The sequence below is a fragment of the Leptosomus discolor genome, chromosome 13 (genome assembly GCF_034619465.1).
Source record: "Leptosomus discolor isolate bLepDis1 chromosome 13, bLepDis1.hap2, whole genome shotgun sequence".
NCBI classification, from domain to species: domain Eukaryota; kingdom Metazoa; phylum Chordata; class Aves; order Leptosomiformes; family Leptosomidae; genus Leptosomus; species Leptosomus discolor.
This window is the reverse complement of record NC_141403.1, coordinates 9,058,965-9,085,015: the sequence shown is the minus strand read 5'-3', so window position 1 is coordinate 9,085,015 and position 26,051 is coordinate 9,058,965. Positions and strand designations below refer to the sequence as shown.

The 26,051-nt window shown below is 42.0% G+C and overlaps 1 protein-coding gene across 2 annotated transcripts in view; it reads left to right on the top strand.

Moving 5' to 3' along the window:
• Positions 1 to 3,760: 3,760 nt before the first annotated feature.
• The window catches only part of TOX (thymocyte selection associated high mobility group box), a 212,409-nt gene continuing 190,118 nt past the window's right edge, over positions 3,761 to 26,051 (top strand). The window contains exon 1 of one of the 2 annotated variants that reach the window (XM_086472678.1): positions 3,761 to 3,862. In XM_086472678.1, the coding sequence (XP_086328804.1) occupies positions 3,761 to 3,862 (102 nt within the window). Of the gene's footprint in view, positions 3,863 to 5,296; positions 5,440 to 26,051 lie in introns of those variants that run through there. The other variant, XM_086472677.1, reaches the window with a different exon arrangement.

Here is a 26,051-nt window from a genome sequence, read left to right as displayed (position 1 = left end):
CCTCCGTAGGTCTCCAGTCTATGCTCTTGCATCCGCAACGCTGCTTGGCAAGGAATGCTGTATGAGTTCTCCCTTCCATGGAGAATATTCGTACCTCATAGTCTCACTCCAGCAGACAGCATTTAAAAGAATAACAACTTTTTTAGTATCAGGAGATACAGATCATGTTTCTCAAGGCACTTGTTCCTATTTATATGAGAAAAGCAATGACACTCTTCTCATATGCTGGTATAGGAACCTCTTTCATGACTATTTTGGAGACATTCACTTGAATGCAGAATGGCTTTAAAAACTCAGTGCCCTTCTGAACAAATGTTCTTTCCTTTTAAACTTCTAAAAACTGATTCATGCTTTTTAATCCGCTGCAACTTTTTTTCTAGAAAACACACTCACATGAGCTAAAGTGGTCAAGTTTGGTACATCACTGCCAATGGCCTTACATCCTCAGTCCATAGAGGCAAAACCTACAATCGTATTAACATTTTCAGTTCCAGTTCTCCACAAACGCATTATTCTGAAAACCCCAGAGAAAATGTCCCCCACAAAACAAAAGAACACTCAACGGACTAATATATATATAGCTTTTTAATTTTTACAAACTGTACAGATAACTGCCACAAATCTCAGGTGTTTTTACCATCTCGATGATTAAATCTTCTCTGTAAGTAGCAGCAAAAATTTTATAACCTCTCTGGGCCTGCATCATTAAGTACTGAAAATAACTGGAAGTGCCGTGCAAAGCAAATGGTACAGTTGTAAACTCCGTCCGACTCCTAGGAACTTGAAGCCTTTCTCAAGGCAACAGTCAATAATATTTCATCTAAATCAAAAGCCAAATTTCTACTTTTTATCATTGGATGTTCTGGTCATTCTGGCAGTGACATCTCCAGCTCTGCGTTAGCATCGCTGTACCTGCACCCACCAGTATGCACCTGCACCCACCGGTCGCTGAGATCAGCTCTTCTAGAATCAGTGTATCTCAACCACCTTTCTCCACAACAGGCTGCAAACTAATCCACGGCCCATGAATAACAAGTTTCCCAACAGCAGCTTTTCAACACCGAGCTCGCAATCTGTCTCCCGTTCACTTTGTCAAATTACGGTCCACATATCAGCCGCTTGCAGCAGCGATATATCTGTCAGGCGTCAAGTACATTTCTTGCAAAGGAAAGTCTTTTTTAGGATTTTTTAACTTTCAAAATGTCTAATCCCAAACATGCAAAATAATGAGTCAGACGCCAAAAAATCATGAGATTGAGAAAAAAAAAAATGTTAACATCTTTTCCTTTGCTTTCTGGAGCTTTTTCTGGGTCATGTTTTCAAGCTTTTCTCCAAGGCCGTAAGGGTTTCAAACGTTATTAAAAAGAAAGCAACTGAGATCCTTTTGTAATTGCATGTTTAAGGAAAACATTTATTGCCATCAGACTTAAAATTGTGTTGAACTGACAACCTAGACTCTTCAGAGATATTTTTGATCAAATAATCCTGAAAAAGGAATATTGCTTCAAACCTCTTTTCTCTAGAGTTTCATGTACACTACTTATGTATTTTTTTCCAGACAATTAAGCTTTACTGAAAGCAGGTTGTTAGACATGGAGGAAAGTCATGACTTAACACTACCTTGAAGGACTCTACAATACGAAAATATCTGAGGTACAGATTACAGATCCTCACACAAACAGTGATACCATCACTCAAAATTTGTGATTTGCTTCCCCTTAATACTGTGCCCTCTTGAAATCTTTACTCTGAATTCATATTTTCTTTCAGCAACAAGAAAAGAGTTTTGTGTGACAACAGGCATTACAAATCTTCTTAAAAGTTCTTCTGATTCCAACTGTTTTGTGACAAAAACGCTCATGAGTATCTGATAGATATAACCATTCCTGTTAATTGTCACCATCTCAGCTTATTTGTGTGGCACTCGCTAATTTGTTTTTATTTAAAGAGGGAAAAGGCATGCCTTTCTTTTCAGAATACAATTCCTCTGTAGGGCATTATCTAAGCTCAGTATAGTGTCCTTCCTGTATCCTTTCTCTTCCATCCTTTCTGTCCTGATTAAAACTACCAGAGACTCAGCAGGAAACCCAGTGGGATTGCTCACAGTGTCTTGAAGTCACCCTTTCTTTCATTGTTTTTGCCTGTTAAACCTTGTTTTGCTCATCAATCCCTCTCCCGCATCCCACTCGATTCCCAACTTTCCTTTGTCAGCACCCTTGTTCGCAGCTAATTGTGCTCCTCTTCATTTTCCCTGCCCCATTCTCTTCCCCTTCCCTCCTCCCCTCTCGGCTCGCCCATCTCCCCCGCCTCGCGGTGAGGAAGGCCCTGCCCGGTGTCCGCACTCCCCCAGCACGGCCAGGCCCAAGCGCTCCAAGCTAATCCAGACCCCAGTTCATAAGGTCATTTCATGGCTGCTGCTTTTTACTTTTTTTACTTCTTTCCTGCTTTTTGAGGCGTGCACATGGATCACAGTTTATTTGTGCCACCACAAACTCCGGGTGAGGCCTTCCACTCCGCTGGCACATAAGGCGAAGGGCTCACCTAACCCGCCGGGCCCTGCTTGCGGCTCGACCCCGCTCAACCTGCCAGGGGAGCCGGGGCACGGGGTGCCTGACCCGACCTTTGCAAAATGGCTGTGGAGATGATGGGCCGGGGAGCCCTCCCAGAGGCACCTCAAGGCACCTGCCCGCGGCCACACCGCCATGGCGGAGCCCAGGGCCGAATCCCTCGGTCCCCTGCAGCCGCTGCCACCCTGGCCCCCCGCTTCCCCTCAGTCCCCGGGCCAGGCCGGGCCGGGCCGAGCCCGCCGCGGCGGCAGGCCGCGGAGGGGATGCCATAGTAACCGGCGGGGGGCCGGGCGGCGCCGGGGGCGGGGGGGGGGCCGGGCGGGGAAGGCGGGGACGGCGGCGGGATGGCGGGCGCGGCAGCGCCCCCTCTCCGCGACTGCCAGCCCCGTCCCCGGCGGTCGCAAATGGCTCTTCCCTCGCCGGCCCCTTTGTGTGAAGCACACTCGGAGCAGCCACTCCGCCGGCGGAGCGAGTCGTTTTCCCCACTGCCGCCGTGCCGTGCCGTGCCGTGCCGAGAGAGCCGGGCGGAGCGGGGCGGCCATTCCGGCGCGGGCGGACTGCCTCGCCGCTCCCCCCGGGGGTGCGCGGGGGGCCCGGCTGCCGCCACCGCCTCCCCACACCCCCCCCCCCCCAACACCCCCCCTCTCCTCACGGTGGAGGGCAACCAAAATACACCGCCACCGAACTCGACCAGATAAATAATAATAAATAAATTTTTAAAAAAAAAAAAAAAAGAACGAGAAGAGAAGAGAGGGAGCGAGCGAGAGGGAGGGAGGGAGAAGCGAAGCAACTCCGAGACTCCCATAAAGAGAGGCACACACAGAGCTAGCGCCCCGGTGCCGATGCGTGGGGGAAACAATAAGTACTTGAAGTTACCTGCCCTGCCGTAGAAGAAGGAGGGTTTGTTGATTCTCTCGCAGACATCTGCAGACCGGTGCTTTTTTGGAAGGGATTTTTTTTTTTTTTTCCTTCCCCCCTCGCTCCTCTCTCTCTCTTTACAAACCACAAACGGATGTGAGGCAGGGAAGGTGTTTCTTTGACTACTGAAGTCAGGCACCTCTTTTTTTTATTCTTCTCAGTCTTGTTGTGTGTCCCCCCCTCCCCTCACACACACTCACCCCCCCCCTTTTTTTTTTTTTTTGCATCAACATTAACGACAAAAAGAAAAGGAGTTTGCTTGATGTTTGAGTGAAATGGACGTAAGATTTTATTCGCCACCTCCTCAGCCTGCAGCCGCTCCTGATACGCCTTGTGTGGGACCTTCCCCCTGCCTGGACCCCTACTATTGCAACAAGGTGACTCGTGTTTTGTGTCGTCCGAGGTGTTTGTATCTGCGCCGGGTGGGTTGTTCTGCGGTGGCTGCGCGTTGCGCGGAGCGGGCGCTGCGCTCCGCCGAGCCCCGCATCAAGTTGAGCAGCGGGCGAGGCTGCGGGCAGGGGCACCCGCCGGGATTTTGGGGTGGTGTGGGGGGGTTGGGGAAGAGCAGTCGCGGAGAGGTGCCGCCGGGACACACACACCCGCACCCCAAATTAAAACCCCGGAGTAGTTTGGGGGCGGGCGGCTGGAGCCTGGGGGGGTGGGGTGGGGGGGGTGGGTGTGTGGGTGGGTGGGGGAGGCATTTTCCATAACATCTTCCCTTTCGGAGAAACAGCGTGGACAAGGGTGTTGAATGCGGAGGACTTGGATTTCCAGGGCTCCCATTGATGAGAAGCATCGGGGAGAAACTGCCCCGGCGCGTAGCCTGCGGTGCCCGTGTCAGAGCGGGGCCGCCAGCACGGTTCGGTGTGCCCGTGTGTGTGACATCGGTGTATGTGTATGTGTCTGCACACACCCCCCACACCCCCCCATATGCACACCCAGGGCGTGTAAGGGTGACAAGTCGGTTCCTAACAGGGGCTCGACTTTGTCCCGGCTGTGCAACTGCCTCCCCAGTTTTCCCTAGAACTTCATCAAACCGCTGCAAATCGGGTCAGTACCTGAGGAGAGCGAAGTTTTGAGCCCCTGGGGGAAGGAGGAGCTGCAGTGGAGGCTCTCGCTAGCCCCAAAGCCAGGGTTTGGCGACGAGAGTTTGGTGCTGCGATGCCGGAGCACTTTGCATGACTTTTGGTGCAAAGGAGGGGGGCTGGGGGTTCCCGCGGTCCCCCTGTGCCCTGACCAAGCTGGGGCTTTTTATGCATGAGCTGCACTTTTTTTTCCCCTGCTGTTATGGAATGGGAATAAAACGCTGGCCGGAGGACATGTGAGTTGCCCGGGGCACTTCTTGAGCATCCCCCCCTCCCCAAAAAAAAAAAAAAAAAAAAAGCTGGGAGCGAAAGCTGAGTTTAAACCTGGGCGCTTAGGCGCGAGTTTAGAAACCTGCCCTGGAAGCCTGGGGCAGGCAGCAGCAGATGGTTTGGGGTTGTTTGGTTTTTTGTTTGTTTGTTGGTTTTTTGTTTTTTGTTTTTTTTTTTTTTTTTTCCCAGCGTAAACTCCGCCGCGCGCAGCGTCCGCAGGGGCTGGCGGCTGGTGCGGAGCGCGGGCGCGGAGGGGCGCGGAGGGGCAGGTTCCCCGGCGGTTCCGCGCTCGGGCTGTTGTCGTGTGGGAGCGATGTCGGGAGCCGACTCCATCCCTGCGGGGCACGATCGCGATGAAGCGATAAAGGGGGCAGCGGGCGTGTGTCCGTGCCGCGGCGCGGCGGCGGCGGCAGCGGCGGGGCGAAGCCCTTTGGGTTTCCAGGCAAGATTCCCCCCATGGTCTCGTCTGCCGACAGCGACAGCAACGGCCCGGTTCGTCCTGGCTGCGTTTCCCATGTGCTCGATGGAGTTGTAGAATTCAGGGATGAACCTGGCCCTTTGTGGCGATGCCTAAGGATATTTCCAGAGGGATCCCAGAGGTAGGATGGTAGCGGTGGTTTAATAACTGTGTTTCGCAGCATCTGGCAGACCTGCCCCATACAAGTTTGTGCCAGGAGGGAACTTGGTTCGGCAGGAAGAGTCCAGATGTGCAGGAGCCTGTACTTGGGCATTAATTTTTTTGTAAGTGCTCTGAGTAATCGATGAGGCTGCTGCTGCCTTTGCCGTTATTTTCTCTATTGTCTGGGTTGTTTTTTTTTTTAATTGTCACCGTAAAGTGGTGCCAAGTGAGACGCTTGGACTGATATTAACGACATAAGCACCAACGTGTCTGAAGACCCATTTGGCAGTGAAACCGGACAAACGTTATTAAACCTATCGGTGATTTAAAGCTTCAAAAAGAAGGTAATGAGTTGAATACACATTTCACTCATCGTTCTTGAGATAGTGGGCCAGATTTAATTTAAAAGTTAAATGCTTTGGAAAATCAAGAATTACTTTAATATATTAAATCATTTTCCAATTAAGTTCCTTAAATCATTTTTGGTGGGTCGCACTGCAAATCGAATAAATTAATTTAGAAAGTCGTTTTCAGAGTTTCTTCACTAGCTGGTTAAAGCTTCTTTTAAGTCATGCCATGTATGAGGGAGCAAACTGTTCTTTTTAAATGCAAATGAGACACTCATTCTGTAGACAAGTTGCAACTCTTCTATTTCGCTTTGCCTGAACTGATAATGTGCTTAAAAGTGCACAGTCATAAGACATACCCTTTATGCTTGGAAAAGACTTACCAGGAATGTTTCAATATAAGACACCGAGTACAGGACGAATGTCTTTCTCAGATGCCTTTGCCACTGACCGTTGGTTGCATTAAGTGGCCAGAGTAGGTTTGCCAGGCCCCTTGGAGGCGTACAGTTACCGAACATGTCCTTTTTCACCCCCTTCACTCTCTCCCGTCACCCGGCGTGATGAACATTGCTGTGAAAACTTATCTGACTTGTTCTAAACATGTCGTCATGTTACAACATTGCTCTGTCACTCATTTCCGTGCTCTGTGTATTTAGGGAGGTTGAGGGGCGGGAGGCCTGCGGAATTTTGCGTTCAGTAAGTTTGGTTGAGTGTTTGCTCTTGATCTCCCCCAGGAAAGGAGGGGATGGCTGGAGTGGGATGGATCTGTGGTTGGGTTGGAGTGGTGGTCTTGATGAGGTCTTTACCTGTAAAATAATTCAGAACGGGATCTTCTTTCTTGTAAAGTTAGTTAAAACTGGCTTTGGGCACTTACTAGTGGATTTGGCCTTTGTTTCCTACCTGGGGTTTGGTTTCTTCTTTTTTTTTTTTTTGACAAATATGACAGACTTTGATTCTTTACATGCTAGGTCCGCTTGAGCTGCTGGCAATTTAGAGTGTATTCCACAAATGCTTATAACTTTTCTAATTGTTCTGTTAGCACTTTTTTTTTTCCTGATCAGATGGTTGTTTGTAGCATATGAGCGAGTTCCCAGGCACGTGCACGGGAGGTATTGACAGTGCATTTTTCTGTAGCCAAAGGAAAATGCAATAATGTAGATTCAAACAGTCGCCTCTTATCTTACAATTTTCAGTTGGCAGGCTTTGTTTCAGAAGACTGCTTAGATCTTTGTTTTATAAACCTCAAATAGCATTCTAAGCGTCTTAGTCTAATATGTCTCTGTGTGCTGTGAAAGCTCATTATACTCCGCATATATTGTTATGCAGGCTTTTCCTTGTTCCTCTGCATTACCCATGGAGAGAGAAAAGTGAAAGAACAATGCAAACAATGTTGGTTATGACAACTGTGTGAGGTATCTCTTATACAAACAGACAGAATGGATGGTATGCTGCGGTATATAGGTCAGCCTTTGAAATAACAGAGTGCAGCTCTTACGCTGGACAGACAGATTTAGAGTTGGAGTTGTACTGTTCGCCTCTTGAAACTTGAAGCATAATTGCATTTCAGACATTGACAGGCTAATATGAGTAGTCTGCTCAGTTGAAGTTTATTTTAAGAAACATCACATTCCTTAATTGAGTTGAATGCTGTAAAAGAAGTGACTCTCATAATCCACGTGTCTTAATTTGATAGAAGGTCAGGGATTCCAAGCTGCTTGGAAAAGTTGGGCAATAAGTTGAAATGTTTACGTAGAGGGCAGTAAGTAACATCCTTGTGGCTTTCCGTACCGAAGTGTCACCTCCAAAGACCGCTTCGATCAGTGCTGTAAGAAGGGTTGGTGTATTTTCATACTTGCAACTTCACAATGTTTTCAGATATCTGTTCACATAAAGTGCAGTTATACAATTACAGTTTGACACGGCTAATGACAGGGATGCTGACCCCTGCCAACAGCAGGGAGAAAATAGTGGTCTTTACTGCTCCCAATGGTTAGCCTTGCAGAATTATGCACTAGATTCTTCTGTGATTTGCTACCTGGTTCAAAAATACAGGAGCCTACAACTCATGTTTCTTGTGTTCACTGGTAGTTGTCAGTGCAGTGGAAAAATACAGCCAGACAGCAGAGGTAGAATGATAGACTGTAGTTGTTTTTGAAAAGAGGAATAAAGAGGAAAAAAGAGGGAGAGGGAAGCAAAACCCTTCAAAATGAAAAAAGCAGAGTGACATTGGGTAGCAGTGGATAAGGAGATATAATACAGTGCTTGGTAAGCAGGTAACAATCCTCCTCGTAATCAGAATTCCACGGAGCAAAAGTGCATATATTTATACACAGTGTTTAGAATAATTCATTGTGTAAACTTAACTCCACCATAGAGACGACTCTTAAGTAAAATGTTCCGTGGCTGTTTACAAAGTGTGCATTATTTCCAGTGGCTTGCTTCTGTCCAGTCTCTAGCTGAAACTCAGGATTGTGGCAAGCTAGCGCTCTGAAGGACAGCTCTGAAGCTGAAATGCTGTGTTAGTGTTTTGACAGCATTTTACATTGTGCTCATCTAATAGATTGCCGTTTGTTTATTCTGGGTGTATTTTTTTTTCCCCTTAGGTAACTACCTTGTCCCCTACTGCATTAGAATCATTCTTGAAATTTGTGGCTGCCTCTTAAAGGAAAGATTAAACAGTTGCATTAGTGCTGACTGTTGATTTTTAAGTGTTAAGTGTTTTAGTTAGTTTCAAAAGATGCCACATAGGAAGAAGGGAAATGGACTTTTCTTTTCTGGGTTACCAGACCTTAGAATGAAGTCTCAGAGTTGAGGGCAAGCCTCAAGTGTCTCTCCTTAAGTTCCAGCATTTCAGAATGGAAGTGGTCCCAATTTTAGTGGAATACAGAAAATTATTTATGTCTGTTCTTCTGAGAACTCTTTCTCAAAGATGTCTGTAAACCGAAGCATTCACAGTCATTCTTTTTTTCCTTTCTTTCTTTCTGCCAAACATCAGTACCTTGAGAGAAGTTGGTTTTTGTAATAAAGAGTTTTATTCTCTTACCAGAATGATGTGTTTTATCTTTAGGGCCTTACCCTCAGCCAGCCTATCATGAGATCTTCTGAAAAAAGTGAAAACTGCAAACTATTAAGAATGCTGAAGTAGCTAAACACCAGAGCGCATGTTGGTGTTTACATTAAACCAAAGGGCAGCTGGAGCTGCATTTAAGGGCTTAAGGAGCTGGTACTATGGAGGACTGGGCAGTCCCAGCTCCTGTGGCATTTGGTGCGTGGTGGGGACGATTGCACTTTACTGGGGACAACTGAGCACTTTCCTGTCCTTGGGTTCCCATCTTAGCAGGACTTTCTCCTCTTGCTAACACTGTACAGAAGCATTGGAAAATGGGCTGTGTTTGAAACAGGACTTTGTACTTAGGCAGAGAAATGTCCTCATCACGGTAGGATTCAGATCAGGATTCTTCAATATTTAAATTCTGTGTCGATGGCAGATACAACAAAGCTTAGACTGTGGATGTGAAAAGCTTCCTTTGACTGCTCTCTCAGCACGGCTCAAGAGTGACCTGAAAGCACCGCTTCTCATGGTGAGAGGGTAGTCCCGGGATCAGTGCAGACCTCGGCTTCTGGAACTGACAGCGGTGGCAATTAGTGGCAGCTTTGTTTATCTTTTTGAAGTGGACGCATGCTCTGTGGATCTCCAGCATGGGCTGTGTACACTAACATACTTATTTTAAGTACAGCCTAACCAAATCTAAATGCTTTATTGTTGCAATTGGACTAGATAATTGTTGTAGGTCTCTTCCAACTGAAATAGTCTAGTCTGTTCTGTTCTGTTTATTCCATTCTGCTGTTTTAGTTACACAACTAGGTACAGATTTTCTGCCCAAGGAGTTATTTCTCATTAAAAATGCTGAGTTATAAACTGCTCCAAAACATGGTTTGTAGCGGAAGTGCCAAATGATTGTTAATTATAGCAGCACTTCCAAAATACTTTCAGACATGGAGTTCACATCAACCTGAGTGAGATTTTCTTGGTCAGAACATTTGTCCCTGCAGCATTCAGTTGGAAAATGGCAACATTGCATTGTTCTGTGGTTAGGCGCAGATTACAAAGCTTTAGCAGCAGCAACAAATATCGCCCTTCCACAGCAGCAGGTGCACAGAAGAAAATCTTGTCTCCCCTTCCACTGGAATATCTGCATTTTGTGTTCATTAGTTGCGATCAGTTTTGGGTTAGTAAGTCAGGGCATCAAATAAAATGTTTGACTCTTGCCTTGGATATTCCAAGTTAAAACCGTTTTTCAGCAGAGATCTTGGTGCAACCGACATTTGTAATGTCTGTGGTTTTCTTTTGCTTCTCGTGTTTGCAATAAGGAGTTTATTTTTAGCGTTTGAATTTCATACGGCTCTACTAATATTTGTATCTTATCTTTCAATTGCACATATGCTAACACTGTTCCTGAACTGTTCATTTAGTATTTCTCACTGGGCTGCTATTTGATTTGCTACAGACCCTTGCAGTATGGTTTCCTCCCAAGAAACATGCTGCTGTCTGAGTTGCAAAACACTTGAATTACATGAGCATCTGACAAATCCAGGTTAGTGGAAATGTCAGAATGTTTTAGCAGTCACATTCTTGACTGTTAAACTGCTCTCTACCAATCAAAAGTGGCACGAGTGGCTTTTTTCAAAGGTACTGCTGGCTAAGCATGGAAATTGAGCTGCTGTGGTAGTACTTTTGTCTCCTGCTATTGTTGTTGATGATTATATGGTCTTAAAGGTTAAATAGAAGTTTCTGTAGCCGGTATGTATTTTTGTTATATTAAGGAAATCTCCAGTGAACTGCGGTTACTTATTCTATATGCAAGAAGAAATCAGAACTCTAAAATCAGGCGGTGATAACCGGTACTTAGGGAAATGGGTCAGTAAAGGAAGTACAAAGTCTGCAGTGTGAAGCAAAAGATTTATCCAGACAGTTCCTGCCAGAAGAGTGAGAAGATTATGTATACATACAAATTCCTATTGTATCAATGCTACTCTAGACGTATATACACACGCCTGTTCCTACTTCATTATGTATTGCTCACTTGGAAGAAAGTGAATTTGCTCTGAGGATCCATCGTTTCTACCCTGAATAGCTGGCTTCAAAGTCCTGTTCTGGTCGCAGTTGCCAAAAGTGCATAGGTTTGTGTTCATGAATAAGAGAAAACATTTGTTTTGTATACGATCACTGTGTTTGCATCAACCTGAAATAATAATGAATAGTCAAAGGAAAAATAGTGGTGAGGAGGGATGATAACCTTTCAAAAAAGTCTGTCAGCTGGAGGACACAGTTGTAAACATCAGTCATAGAAACCTGCAGACAGTAGAGGCTTAATATCAAAGCTAATGATTTATTTTATGTTAATGTCTTTCTGCTAGGGCATAAAAGACTGCTCATAATGGACTCTCAGTGCTATGTTCAGTTGCGAAGGCTAATGGGATAATCTTACCCAAAATTAAGCTTTTTGAAGTAAATCATAGTGTTATTTTTTCAAGTTAACTCTTGAAAATGCATTGTCAAACTGATTTTTTTAAGAACTGCTTGTAATCTTTACAGGCAAGGGGGTTTTTTTCTTCATTGGCAGTGTTCTTGGTTATATTGGAAAGGTCTGTTTATGTTTTTTTTACAGTTCTGAAGACTAATATTCGTGTTGTGGAAGTCCTTCACTTCAGTGGTTTTATCGTAGTGCAATAAGTTTTTGTGAGGTACAGTTGTTTTTGCAGGTTGAACAAAGGAAACGAAGAATTATTTTTTTAGTGGCCTAGCCAGTAATTTACTAAATGGTAGTAAAACTCTTAGTTTTGCATTGAGAAGTTTTTAAAATCATGTTTACAATTAGTTATAACCAACATTATATTTCAATAAGAGATAATTTGCCTACTAAAGCTCACATAATGTGCTAATCATGTCTAGTGGTTAATAAAGGCCTCCTATCTCACTCCCCTGATGGCTATAAAAGGCTATTATGTTCATGGCAGCAGTTCAGGTACAGCTGCTGTGTGTTAATAATGCATCATTGTCCCACTAATAAACACAGCAAAGGTCGGCAACCCTGGGCACCTAAAACACCTATTCTCTTTCCAAAATATTTATTAACACCTTAATGGCGTATCTATTCATTTTGGTTAGGATTATATCAGTTAATGGCCCTCACGGAATCCCGTGTGCTCAGGTTTTGCAACCTACATGCTGTTGTGGGCTGTTGCACTCATCTTTCCTCCTGAACATTTATGTTTCATCACAACTATGTGTTGTTTCTTGAGTTTAAGATTAGCATTCCATGGTCACTTTATGATTTATTTACTTTGTTGCTTAGTTTGGCATTTTTCATTTTTTTCCTTAGCTGATTTAAGATTATATTTAGAGATTGGATTTCCATTAGTTCGGACACTTTATTGGAATTGTAACTATGTGCTAAAGAACTGTGTATTATGTAGCACGCATTCACACATGCACACGTGAAGGCATGGAGAGATGCACGTATATGTGTGTGTATATATATTAGCGCTACTTCCTCTAGGTTCTGTACATAATTTTATACCAGTGTCTTATGTTTTCCTTTTTAGCATAGATTGTGGTATTCATAAAGGTTTTTTAAAATGCATTTCCTACAGACAAAGAACATACTCACATGGGATTTCCATTTTGCCAGGGAAACATGCAAATCAATAGGCCAGCACTTATCTGCATTAAAATTAGGTATACTGTAATTTATGGGTGCAGTGATATTGTATTTGTCTTGCATAGCCTCAGATATTCTTTAAGGTAGCCTGGCTATGTGTCCTTAGAGAAAAGCAAAAGTGTTAATTGAACAAAATCTCATTTTCTCATCTTGTAGTATTGCCTTTTGTTTTCTGTTACTCATTTTGAAAACCTGATGGTTTTTTTGTGCCATGTGATTTAAAAACAAATGTTCAGAGGGCAGAAAAATACCGCTACACTTCCATCAAGAGAAATGAAAAAGCTTAACTAGCTGAAGGGTTTCTATTTGGCGTAGCACATGGCTTCAATGACACATTTGTCATGCTTTAAATATATAATACATACAATAAAATATGTACAGGCACAGTTGTGATATATGTAGTGTCTGGCTCCATTGCTATTGTTTGTAGTCTCTACGGTTGTCATACGTTGTTCTTTGCACATCATACCCTTACAGCAGAATTTGACACAATTTCTAGCTTTCAGTCCTGCACCATTTTCATTGCACAATATACATGAGTTTGACAGGGTGTGCTGAGGACAACTCTGGCAAGCAATTGATATTTTGAAGTGGCAAGCGTTTCAGCAGCTGCCTGCTTGTGAAAAAGGAATGATAAGATATACTGTATTGTTAGTTTCAGGCAAAGCATTAAGGTTTAAGCTCTGTAAAAATGTACACATTATTCGTCAGTGGTGAAGCAAGCCTTTTATGTTTTTTAGAGCTTAGCTCCCTGGCTGATGTGAACTAGAATGACATTGGTTTAATGGTCAGTAAATGAATAGGAGTACTTTGAATTTGAACCGCTGCCAATTTTGCACCGACAAAGGGACTGACAAAAGAAAGATTTTATGTGAAAGCAAAGCACAAGCAATGTTTGGGGAGGTGCAGAGAGGGGTAGAGGAACCCAACAGAAATATTCTCTGACGCGGCCTTGTAATGATACTAAAATTGCTAACACACATCCATTTTACATGGCTCATCGGCTGCGAACCTAAGCTGTTTCATCTAATGTTCTTTAAAACCTGTTGTATACACACAGTCTTTTAGAATATATTCATATGGAATTTACAGTGTGTTTTTCTAAATACCACGCTGTGCCCTGAAGGCCTGTTGGCAGAACATCAGAGTTGTCCACTGCTGGAGTTCCCAAGTCTCTCTCTCTCTGGTAGTGGGAAATTGTAGTTTAATCAGTTATGGCACTTTCAGTGTGTAACATTCATTAGTAAGGCAATTTGTCATGACTGTTAATAGTCAGGATGCATCTGCTCTCTCTTCAGTTACGGAGCGTGATAAGCAAGAGGGCAAATATTTCAATATTTAATAGTATTGGTATGTTTCAAAACTGTAGTTCAAGGTTAGTGCTCAAAACACAAACAGCAGATTAATAATGACCTATTTATTTTTACTGGTTTTACCTTTACAGATTTGATTTTAAAGTACCCTAATGCTCTTACGAGTTGTGCTTTATATAACTGGGTATTAAAAGTAAATGTTAGCATCTTCAGTGTTTATCAAAGACTTTTCCTCTATTGTCATAAATTCAAAGTTAGGATCTTCTCAAGAGTTGCAAATACTGATAATTGAGCCACATCATTTTCCAGTCTGTCAGTAATAAACTCTTTGCAGTGCCATTTTTGGCAGTAGCAGGCCTTGTACAGTGTTGGTTCTGTGGCTGGGCAGCTTATGATGTTGTAAAAGGTATTCAGTGCCTACCAAAGAGACAACATGCAATTAGAATAATGTTCTCATCTCGCTAAAAACAGGCTTGTAGTCATTGTTCGTTGTTCTAAATATGAAAGGTTAAATTGTTTCCTACATTGGAGAAAGGTTAGAGGGTTTTTTCGCATGTATCTGATAACCCTCGTGTATTACATAATATGATAGCTTCACACACAATGGCTTTGTGACACATTTTAATTTTTAATGAAAAGCCCCCCAAATTTTAACATAATGATTTCTTTAGAAACTGAGCCCAATCTTGGTAAAATCCGTTCTTGCTAGTAACAAAAGCTGTTACTGTTTAAGTTCCTGTTCAGCAGTTAGTTGGTACGCTTCACTGGATGTTGTCAAAAAGGCTTTTCTCTTGATTGACAACCCTGTAGGAATGTGAATGGAGATTTTAATTGCATATCATGTGTGCATATCAGAGTGAGTGGATTCACTGACTCTGCTTAGCTCCATATCTCTACAGGTCAGCCATGCCAAAACACTTTTTTTTTTTTTTTTTTTTTTTTTAATAAGCAATTGATATATTTTCCAAAGAGAGAGAAAAAAGGCATGCAAGTGAAGAATGGACTGTGAAGCAAAAGGTTGCTGTGAATTTTGGAAGAAAAACGTGTGCAACGAGTTTTCAGAATGTTTTAACACAATTAAGGGGTATTTTGATGATGAAAATTCATTTCAAGTCTAAGTTGGCTGAAGACTGCTAGAATGTATTTTTCTTCTGGCATTTGCTATCAGAAGCGTGTTTTTTTTTTTTTTTTTTTCCAAGAGTACTTTGAAGAAAATCAGTCAAATAAAAAGTAAAGTGAGTGGAAAAATTTACTGAGGCAGGCTGCCCTTGTGTCTTGCAGCTTTACAGAAGACGTGGGGAAATGGTGGGCGTTTCTTCCTATGCGTGGGAGACAGTGGGCTTTCTCATTCATAAGGGATTTGGTCCACACTTGTTGGGCAACACTGTTACTTTAGGGCGAGATTTACCTAGATAAGGACTGGCAGAGACCTGTTTTGAGCCTGATAATAAAAGCGAGTTTTGATATCAACTGTAATGCAACTTACATTTTTTTCTTAAGAGTGGCAAATGATACATCACTGTAAAATGACAGTGATAAATAGACCTCAACATTTTCCACAGCCAAGAACATTGTAGGTAAAAATGACAAAGATTCGTTATTATGAATAGTAATTAGATTTTCATGTCTCAAATTAGATCCCAGGTTTCATTTTACATCAGAAACCACAACATTGACTACTTTTTTTAGAGCTCCGTCGACTTAAAGCATAGCTGCAACCCAGTTGTGAGGAACTTTTAGCTGAGTTAGTGTTTTGTGCCTGTACAGGGACTTGGATATCTAAAGGGGGACGACAGTTGCATTTTTGCAGGAGGACCTCTGGGAAGGAATTGTTAATTAGTCAAAAAGTTTCTTTCCTCGTTTGCCAGTGCTCTCCGACGAAAAGCGTATGGACCGCCTTTTGCCCTTTTACCCTTTGTGTAGGGCCAGCTCGCACTTTGGTGTAACGTGTGGGAATGGAGGATGCCAGCTACTTGTTGAGTCTCAAGGCTACAATGGTGAGGCCCATCACCTCGTCTGACAACGTGCTATTTAACTTGGGTGCCTGTACCGAGCCTGTTGACTCTCGTGTTGGGCTAAAGTGTATCTCACCCAGTTATGTCTTGAACATCAGCAAACCTTAAGAAGAAAACCAGCAGGACTTGGCTTTATTTCTCATGAAGCAAACCCTTTCTGACTTAATATATGACATCAATGGATGGCTGGATCTATTAGGGACAGACACTTCCAGGGATTTTCAGGATTTATGAGTAGAAAATAGAGGGAGATGGGAAACAGCAAAGACAGTGATCTGAACGTACGAATCCCTCTGTACAGTGTGCATGAGCAAATGCATCAATGAGGAGCCGTAGCTTTCTGGACACCTGAAGGTGCTTGTGTTTAGATTTGTCTGGGCTCACATCTGTGCAAGTTTCGGACCTTCACCACTTTGACTTCTGATAAAGGTTGTTTTTTTGGAGAGAATTTCTAAAATTATTCCTGGTATTGGGAGCTTTCCATCATCATTACCAGGTCCACAAGGCTCCCAAAGCTGGGAAAACTTGTAGACTTTGGAAGTTGAAACCTATAAGAAATGAAGAATTTTAAAATGTTGGGTTTTTTTGTAGTTGAGGAAAGAAAATATTTAGATAGCGCAACATGGTAAAGCTTGTAACTAAGGTTTTGATAAAAATGAGAGTAGACCCTGAAGCTGTAATTTTGGATTAACACCGGGGCCATTTTTGTAAATCACCATAGTAACTCTTGTAATAACATTCAGAAGATTACAACATTGCTGTCATGGGGACTTAATTTGTTCAGGACTTTGTTAGGTTGTGAAGTCAAACACTTTCAGGCTGGGAATGCCAGATTTAAAGATGTCTTGGTTTTGCTCTTTAGTATGTTATTATTGGCAGGAATTGATGGAGTGAACCAGCAAGTGTGGAGTAAGTGATCGTGCCATCGCAGCTTTGTCGTTAATGCAGTTACAAATGGCACCTGCTTTCAGGCAGCCTTAAATCTTGTGTTTTCCACGTTTTGGGCAAGTAATATTCTTTCAAAAATATCTTTTTTTTGGTGTGTGTCACTGATTCATTGGACTGTATCCATGACATTCATTGCTGTCGTCTATCCAGGAGTGTTTGAGTCTCTTCAGCATTGCTGCACAGATATTTCTGCTGCAGGTAGCTCTTGTTAGCAGCAGGGAGAGTTCTGTCGTGGTGAGTGAGGGGAGGACCAAGTCTTGCTGTGGCTAGGGAAATCTTGGGCTCTCTCTTACCAGTCCTTTCCTTCTGTGGGTACTTTGACACAGGCTGTCGTGAGGCATGCTTACGTTTGTAAAGGTTTGGGGCCCAGCATGAGAATACTTGTGTAGTTATTTTGTCACGATGCCCACATTTTGGGCCGAGGAGCTCAAGCCTAAGTCATGGCTTTAGTAATTTCAGTAGTTTACCTCTGAACAAAAGGCCCTTTTCTATCTCAGCATCTTCTCTTCTGCTGCATTTGAAAGATGTGCTGCACGTAATGGAGCTGGTTGAGTTTCCTTAAGGTTAAAAATATCACTTGAACTCCAAATACAGGTATTATGAGCAAAATTACGGTAATATATACTATAGTTAAACCTGCAATTGTGAAATAAGAGAAAACCTATTGTATGTATCTTAATTATCATATATAGATACTCGGCTTATAGAAATAATTAAAGTAGCATCAGTTAAATGTGTGTTTATATTAAAGTCTCTAATTTTGTATAAATTATTTAAGTTCTAGCACAACCAGAGGATTTAGTATACAAATCCTTAGGGCTTGTCCTACAGTATTTTTCTTTGGAGCTACAAGGGAGTCCATGTATATAATAATGAAAGCTCTGAGAAAAACTATTTTTGAAATGGAAAAATATATTATTCCACTGAATCCATTGCCCTTTTAAGAGTACTCTGTTTCCAGAGGACTTTCTCAAACAGAACACTGTTTGAGGTGGAAATACTAAAGCAACATTCTCTAGCTTGGCTTTGGTTTTATTCACTCTTTTCAGAAATTCAAAATGTGAATGTTAATATTTACTGCAGAATAAAATAGATAAAGTTCTGAATTTAGAAGGTTTTGGTTGGAGGAGAAGACTGCAGACTTTCTAGGAACAAGTTAATTACACAGAGACAACTCTTATCTGCTGCTTCCTATGTTGTTGCCTGGGTTTCTAGCAATGATGGAAGCTCTGCTTATATTTGAGCTGTAAGCGTATTCTGAAGCAATGGGACATAGTGAGGTACCAGACCTGGAAATTAGTTTTCTGCCGTTCACTCATCAGAATCTTCCGTTTTTCTCACTGCTGAGCTTGCAATGGACCTGTACAAAGCTGAAAATAACAGTATTGGAATGCATATTTCCCTATTTATTAGAAGTTAAATATAGAAGAGTATCGTAATCATCAGGTCTTATCCTGGGTGAGGATGAAACATGGTTGTGAGGGAACGTGGGCTTTCCATCCGCTCTGGTAGCTGAGTGTTGTTCAGTCAAGTGTGGGAGAGGAGAGCAGGGAAGGAGGGCACTGAATATTTAAGGAACTCATCTAAGGAAAAGAGCTGGGACTGGGGTCTCTCAGTGCTCATTTCATGTGTTTGCATTTTACCATCACTGAGCATTGGTCTTCTGTCATCCAGGAGACTCCTTTCTCCCTTTATGTTACCATACAGATGCTGAGCTTTGAAAAGACAGATGAATTGCAACCTTACTCAGAGGGCGGGTCACCCAGTGGTTAGGAATTTGTGCTAGAACAGAAGAAAATATGAAGATACCCTGTAGGAAATAGGTTTTCTACTGATCTTGGGCAAAGCTGGACACCATTTCCACCAGCATGGACACCTAAGCTATCTCCAAGGAAAAACTGACCAGCTGCTAGGTGAGAAGGGACACCACTGGAGGGTCCTGAAGTCCCTGAACTGTCAGTGGAGAAGGGTGTGGGGTGTGCCCCAGGCAGACTAACTTTCACCCTCCATTCTTTGGGGTGAATCAAAAATCTCTGGTTTGAAGACCAAATGTGACAACATGTCTGTTTTAAGGAAAACAGCCAAATTCAGATTTACGTGTCAGCAGAGCTATTAGAATTAGGACTGATAACTGAAGTAATACTGGATGATTTTAAAAGTTCCATGAATGTGCATTTACAGAAGTCTTTGTGGTGCATTATGTTGTGCTTTCTGTGGACTTGCATGACTCCAGGCAATGTTTGCTGGCTCACCGAACGAACTCCCCAGGCTGCAGGGGATTCTCGGAGAAGTGCTTTCTGTCTCCAGTCCATGAGATGTCACGGTAACTATTCCATTGCTGCCTTCATCTGCTGCTTCCCTTGCTCGTGTTCTGCAGAAGTCCTGGCATCCTGCAACAGAGGCTGCCCCTTCAGCAGCTGATTTACCACCTCCTGCCAGGAAGTGCCTTTTAAGAAGGCAGAGTCCAAAGATAGCAGTAAATCCTTTTGTGACCATTATATTGAAGAGGTCGCATAAGAGAACTGGGGAAAAGTAGTCTCTCCAAAAACAGATCCTGGTGAGAGAAAGAGCAGTCTCCAGCAATGGAGGGAGAGTTCGTTCAGCACAAACTGAATTGTGGAGGAGGTCTAGAGAAGCACTATGAGAAGCTGTGCCTTCTCATGTCCCATTCCCTGCCTCCCTGCCCTCCCCCTGCCTCTGATAAAATCACGCTTCTCCACATCCCAATTCGTTATCTCTTAACTTGAATGAGAACCTCATTCTTCCTCAACAGCGGATCTTATTTCAGCCCTTATCTGGTGGTTCGATAACTTATGCCTGTAGCTCTTCAAAAAAATAAAGTCATCGACAAGTTTGGAGCACAAGGAGTGGCCCGCTCAGCTACGCGAGTTTTTTTTCCTTTAAGGCCACTCTACAGTATTCTGTAAAGATAATTTTACTGTTGGGTTTTAGTTTTCTCCACTTCTTCTCTGCCTTTACAAAACGGTACAGTTGACTGTGTAGCTGAGAAGCTGGCAAATGAATTCTGCTGCGCAGCAGTAGTTTTAAAAATTACCTTAAGATCATTAACTACGCCAGTGCTGGGGTAATGAAAGGACTTGCTTATACCCACGAAAGTGGGGAAGAGAAAGGTCAGAATTGGAGCTGGAATTCCATACTTAGTTTGAAATTTCTAGTTATGGCGGCATATTTTGTATATGGGATTATTACTCTTCGGCAAGCCCTGCTGTGTCTAAACACTTTTGGGTGGCCTAAGGATGAAGTTTCAGTTTAACTCCGAATTTTCTTGCTTTGCAGTTTTAGACTTAAGATTATAATAACATTTCATGAGCATCGATTTTTATGGTACAGTTCATTTGTAGACGATGCTATTTTTACACAGTCCTAGTGCTAATAGATTTTTAGATGCATTAGATTTTAAAAGGTGAACTTCATTATGTTTTTCCTGCCAAAGACGTGTATCATCTAGGATACAGAACTGTGACGACCTGTTTCTGAAATGATTAAACAAATCATGTATTTTCTTACCAATTTTTCCCATTATCCTGAAAAGAAATGCAGCCATAAGCAAAACGTTACCCTCTCGGCGCTTTAGTGTACGGGCTAAAACACACTCCTGAATATCTCATTACATTCTGTATGCACCACTTGTGTAGCACTGCCAATGTCTGTCACCAGTCCTGCCTCAGTACAGTCTCCTGTTCTTAGTATCTTGTGTTTAGACTCAGTGCAGCACAAGTACAAAGCTGCTGTCTTTTTAGCATTGAATTTTTAATGTGTTTCAGCATTTGTAATGATTTCAGTACAGTACTGAACAGAATTGGACTTTATTTTTCACAAATACCACTGTATTTGGAAAAGGAACCGCTTTTTCCTCCCTGGAAGAAGTGTGCACAGCACATTGTGTACTCTGTTCCGTATGTATCTGTGTCTCCAAATTAGTTTGTATCACCTCTGTTATAAAACTCCTTTTCTTCTGCCCCTGCTCTGAAATTGCCTTTCATACTCAGTGTAACCTATGAATTGGTCCTGTGAGTGAGTCATTCCAAGGTTGTTCTTCCCTTATAACTACATTTAATATAAAATACTGTGCTCTATGTTATGTCCATCTTGTTCAGTTGGAACAGTGTCTGCTGAGATGGAAAAGCAGAATGCAATATCAGAATACATTTAAATGTAATAACTTCTCCAGAATCTCTCTTTTTATGGTACAGAAATAACAGCTCTTCTGCCCTGATCACTGCTTTGGCTTGTAGACCCTCGTGGTACTAGAATATTTCAATCACAGGCTTGGCCTTGCAGCTCTTACCCTAGGAAAAATGCCACTGATGTCCAGAGGAGTTTTGCTTTCTTCCAGGACTGTGATTTGGCCCCAGGTCACCTACATAACCCTGTCTTAGGTACTGCTCTTTCCTACGTAAAGATTTATGTAAGCTTTATTGTTCTAGATACTCTGCGCATTCCTTGTATTAACAAAATGGTACACCTGGGGTTAATTTTCAGGACTGTTGTGTTTTATACGTACTGGCCCTAAAGAAACCTTACTGAGAACATTAAATTAATTTTCTATTGAGTGTTGTTTTTCCTATAAGTACATGAGCATTCCAAGGTCCATCAAACACGACGATTTTAAAGTGGTAAACCAGTATTAGCTATCACAGTTACACCATCGCGTTTTATCCCTCCTGCAGTTGCAAGCTGTGACTGAGGTTCATTTGAGTTGTGCTTTCCTCAAAAAGTAATCCGTTAGTTTTACGTTTTCCACGTGTAGTGGATCAATCCAAGAGGTATTTCATTAGCAAGACGGAGGCATATGCAAGCTGTGAATCTGGGGTAAGAGACAAATGGCCAAACCCACTGATACCCTGCCTCTCTGCAGTACTCCCTGCAAGATTCCCTGCGGGTCTTTTTCCCAGTAAGTAGGATAACGAGTGCTGGTAGTTGGAAGGGAACTTCAGGGGCTGAGGGAAACTTGTTTTTGTTGTAAAACAATCCCATGTCTTTCCATCCATGTGCTCTCACTCGGGGCTTTCAGAAACACAGGACTCGGGCGAAGCCGTGATGCTCTCACGGTGTGATTCAAGCTGCTGACTGCATGGGACATCTCCGTCGTTCCTTGAGGACCAACTGTTACTACTTGTAAAAATTTCCATGTTTCCTTTAAACCCCTTGTTTCTTGACCCAGTTCTGTGTTACAGTTTTGTTGCTGTGATCTCAGCAGCTGGAGTGTGTGTTTGAGTGCCGTGGGCCTGGGTGATGGGGATTTATGGTGTGCTGGCTGTTGTACAGTAGCGTTCCGTGCAGACACGGCCATGCTCGCACAGGAGGCCTTCGTGTAAAGGCACCCTGCTTTGAAAGCAGGAGGACATTATTGCTTCCTGGTCCTTCAGGCTGACTTTTTGTCTAGTTTGGTGAGCTGGTCTGGTTTGCCATGGGACTGTAGGAGGGCTACCAAGCAGAGGGGGCAGACTTCACCTTTTAGTTACAAATTTTAAACGGGTTTTAGCCAGTTCTGAAACTGTGCCCTAAAATTACATGGGGATTTTGTGGAACAGTGGATACACTTCAAATCGATGTGGGCACTAATCTGGCTGCATACACAAACCCCGTGTGTACATCTACCCTAGGCATATTTGGGAAAAAGCCCATAGGTGCACCTAAGGTAATTCAAGAGTGGAATATGTCCGAAAACTCACCAGTAGATGTGATTCCAGTGGCAAACTGTTCTACTTAAAAAGAGATTGAATATGATGTGACGTTGGCAGCCCTGGCTTGCTGAAGTATGTAACAGCCATTCTAGTTTGCAGTAGTTTTAAGTCTGTCTTTAAAGTGTTTCAGGAATCATTTTGAAGTAGAAATCTGAGAATATGGGATACACAGAAGGAAATGTTTCTATCTGTCATGAAAAATCTGTCTCTAGATAGAGGCTGCAGTGATTGTGAAGAAGAATGATAGTATCTCAGCTATGCAGTGTGCATTTTTGACTGTCAAAATTTGCATTTATTTAATGCGTTGAACTGTTTTAAAAACACTGTTCTTAGGATACTTGTCAAAATATTTTCTATAATGGATGAATTCAAATCTGATTAACATATTTATGTTTTAAACTTATGGGCATTTTTTTGTCCAGAGAAGTGCATAATTTATATTCATATATAAATATCTGTATATACTATATTCAGATGTGGTATATAGCTCAGGTTTGAATTGAACTTGGATCACGTTCGGTTGTAATACATCTTACTCATCAATACAGCTTTACATAGTTGTTCATTAATGGTCTCTTAAAGGAGTGGATAAATGTTTTATATGTACAAACTCTCATAGTTGGTTGTTTTTTTTTTTAATGGTGGAACAACAAAATGGAGATGAGGCAACGTTGGACTCTTGTTTTGTGCAAAACTTGGTCTGTGTGTGTAGTATTTATAAATACGGGCGCAAGAGCAAATAGCCTAGATGTCAGGTAAGATGACATCTGTATAAGCTCCCTGCTGAGTTCTGAGTAATCTTTTGTTAGTTCCCCCAATAACTCAGTCTAATCAAATACAGGGACGTAAGCGATATCATGTAATAGCTTTTTGGAATCAATAAATATGCCATGGTTTTGAATTACAGGCAGTGTAGATGGGGCTGATAAGCTCAATTGTTGGAAAACTGATCCCATGAAAGTGAAAAGAGAGATCTCTAAAAAAAAAACCAAGATGAAAGCCAAATCTTTTATGAAGCAGAAATAAAGTATGTCCAAGTTCTACTTTGCACAAATTTGGACAAATAATTAATGATATGATAGAAAGAAATATGCAAGTTTAGCAGTGATGCCTTTCAGGATCCAGGTTGTTAACTATGGATGAACCAGAACTGTGGGTTAAAGAAATGGGATATCAGTTCTTTCAATCTTCAGAACATTTTCAGAAAACTCCCTTGGTGTCGGTATTTAAATTAGAAACTTTGATATGATTGTGACAGAGGTCTATACCATTTCCTTTCTGAAGCTTAAATAGAGGTAAAGCTCTGGAATCCTCCATAAAACTGGCATGGCCAGTTTAGAGATAGGTAACAGAGCTGATTCCTCAGTGTCCTTTTTTTTTTGTTCATCTGACTTGCCAGTGTACCTTAGTTTGTGACTCGCAAGCACCTAAAATTGATGTGTCGTCTTATGAAGAAGATAGTGAAGCTTATGCATGGTATGCTAAGCTTGTGCATAACCACTGGTACATAAAATCCATGTTGAAGGCATCCCTAGGCAGGAAAGAGTTTTCTAATGCTGAACAGCAGGACTTGCTAGTGTATGCTACTGGTCTTTCTTGACTGAGGTTCCTCCTGTAATCCCATTCTTCACTGGGTATGGGTTGAACTATCGTTTCTTTGCCCCACTGTCCACTAATAAGTTTCAGACTTCTTGATGGACTCTGGTGGCGTGGGAAATCTTGTTCGAATTGCGTGGCCAAAGTACACTGAATTTCTATATAAGACATCCAGCATATTTCAGATAGTATGTGGGTTTATTGAGTAAGTTTTGTGGTAGCTGATCTTGCCTGAGATGTTTGTGGACTTGGGATCTACTCATCCGAGACCCACCTATGCAATGGGTGCTGGTATTTCTGTGTTGGTGACACGCGTACCAGTGCACAGTGGGGAGGCCGACTGGGAGGGGAGCTGTTGGGATTGAGAGGCTGGTTTGTTGTCAGTGCGTTTGTTACAGAGAATGGATAACAGTTTGATGCTTCCTCCCCCACGGTATGTTTTAGTGGAAGCACTATGGACAGTAGCATTTTCAGAGCTGAGATATATTTAATGAAGATAATAAATTTTGTAACTTTGACTGTTTTGGTTCAGTACTCATCATTTATTCATATGCTCGTAGCATCCATATTTAGTGCTGTATAAATTAATAACACTATATTTAGTAAATATGAACTATAATCATTGTGCTATTTAATTTGGATCTAATAAGTACTTGCCAGACTAATGTGTAGTCATGTAGTTGGGCAGATGTACAAAAATGTCATTAACTTGTTTTGATTTGCGGACAGTGATGTATGTGGCAATGTCTGTGAATACTCCTGCTTTTCTTACACCACAGCTACCTCATTTGCCAAATATGGCTATGATCCTTTGTCCATGTTAATTGAGAATGGCATCCTTATTCATCATGTGCAGGGTTTTTTTCAGCCATTAAAATGCTGTCCAAAGACTACTCAACTGAGGAAAACTACAGAATAATACAGAGTGCTTGTTTATCTGTTGTTGTAAGCCTTCTGTTTTATCTCATTGTAATGAATGGGAAAAGGAACTCTCACATCTGAATGCAATGCTGTTGCTAAAGAGCACGAATTCCTTTTAGAACATCAGCATTAATAATTGGACCGGGACTTGCCTGAAATATTTTCATCGGCAATGGCTCTGTTCAGTGTTTCTTCTTCTTTTCTTTGACCTTCTGAAAAATAAGTGAAAAATACGTTAAGATAATTTACATTAGTTGTCAAAAACTGTGTTTATTTCCTTGATAATAAAGGTTTCCATTCCTTGATTAAATTTATGTTTATATTTGACATTTTCCAGGGATGCATAAATTCGTATGACAGTTAAAGTCTACATACTCCCAGTACCTAGTGCCAGGTTGAGTTGAATTTGGACACATCACATAAATAAAAGTGGTTTTATGTTTCACCTTCATCTGGTAGGTGAGCATTCCACCTTTTCTTGTGAAACATAATCGGTTTTGACATGGCAAAATTAGATCCTGGCTATTTATTATCTGCTGAAATCAAAAACCATAACTGGGAAAGCATGTGGTAAGTCCATTGGAGCAGCTTGCATGCAGAGAAGAAAAGGGGAAGCATTCCAGTTTTATAAGCTCAAGGTGATTTTCTCTAACACCTAGACCGTTTTAATTAATTACCCTGAAAGATTGAGTAAATTATTATTTGAATACTTTATGGCATTACATGTTAACATTTCAAGGACAAAGTGCTGTACTTAGCTTTTCAACAATGCTTCGTCTGTCAGAATATATCTTCTGGATTTATGTAGTATACTGCAATGTAAAGGGTAGTCAGAACTTGAGTACTATGAATTATTACAAGGAACCTGAGTCAAATATGATCTACTGAATTGGGAGCCCTAATATTTATGGACATCTGGTAGGGACCTACAAATTAAGAAAACCACAGATCTTGCTCTGCAAGAATTAAGATTTTTAAAATCTTTTCCTTACATGATTTTTTTCTCTTTTTTTGATGTGGAA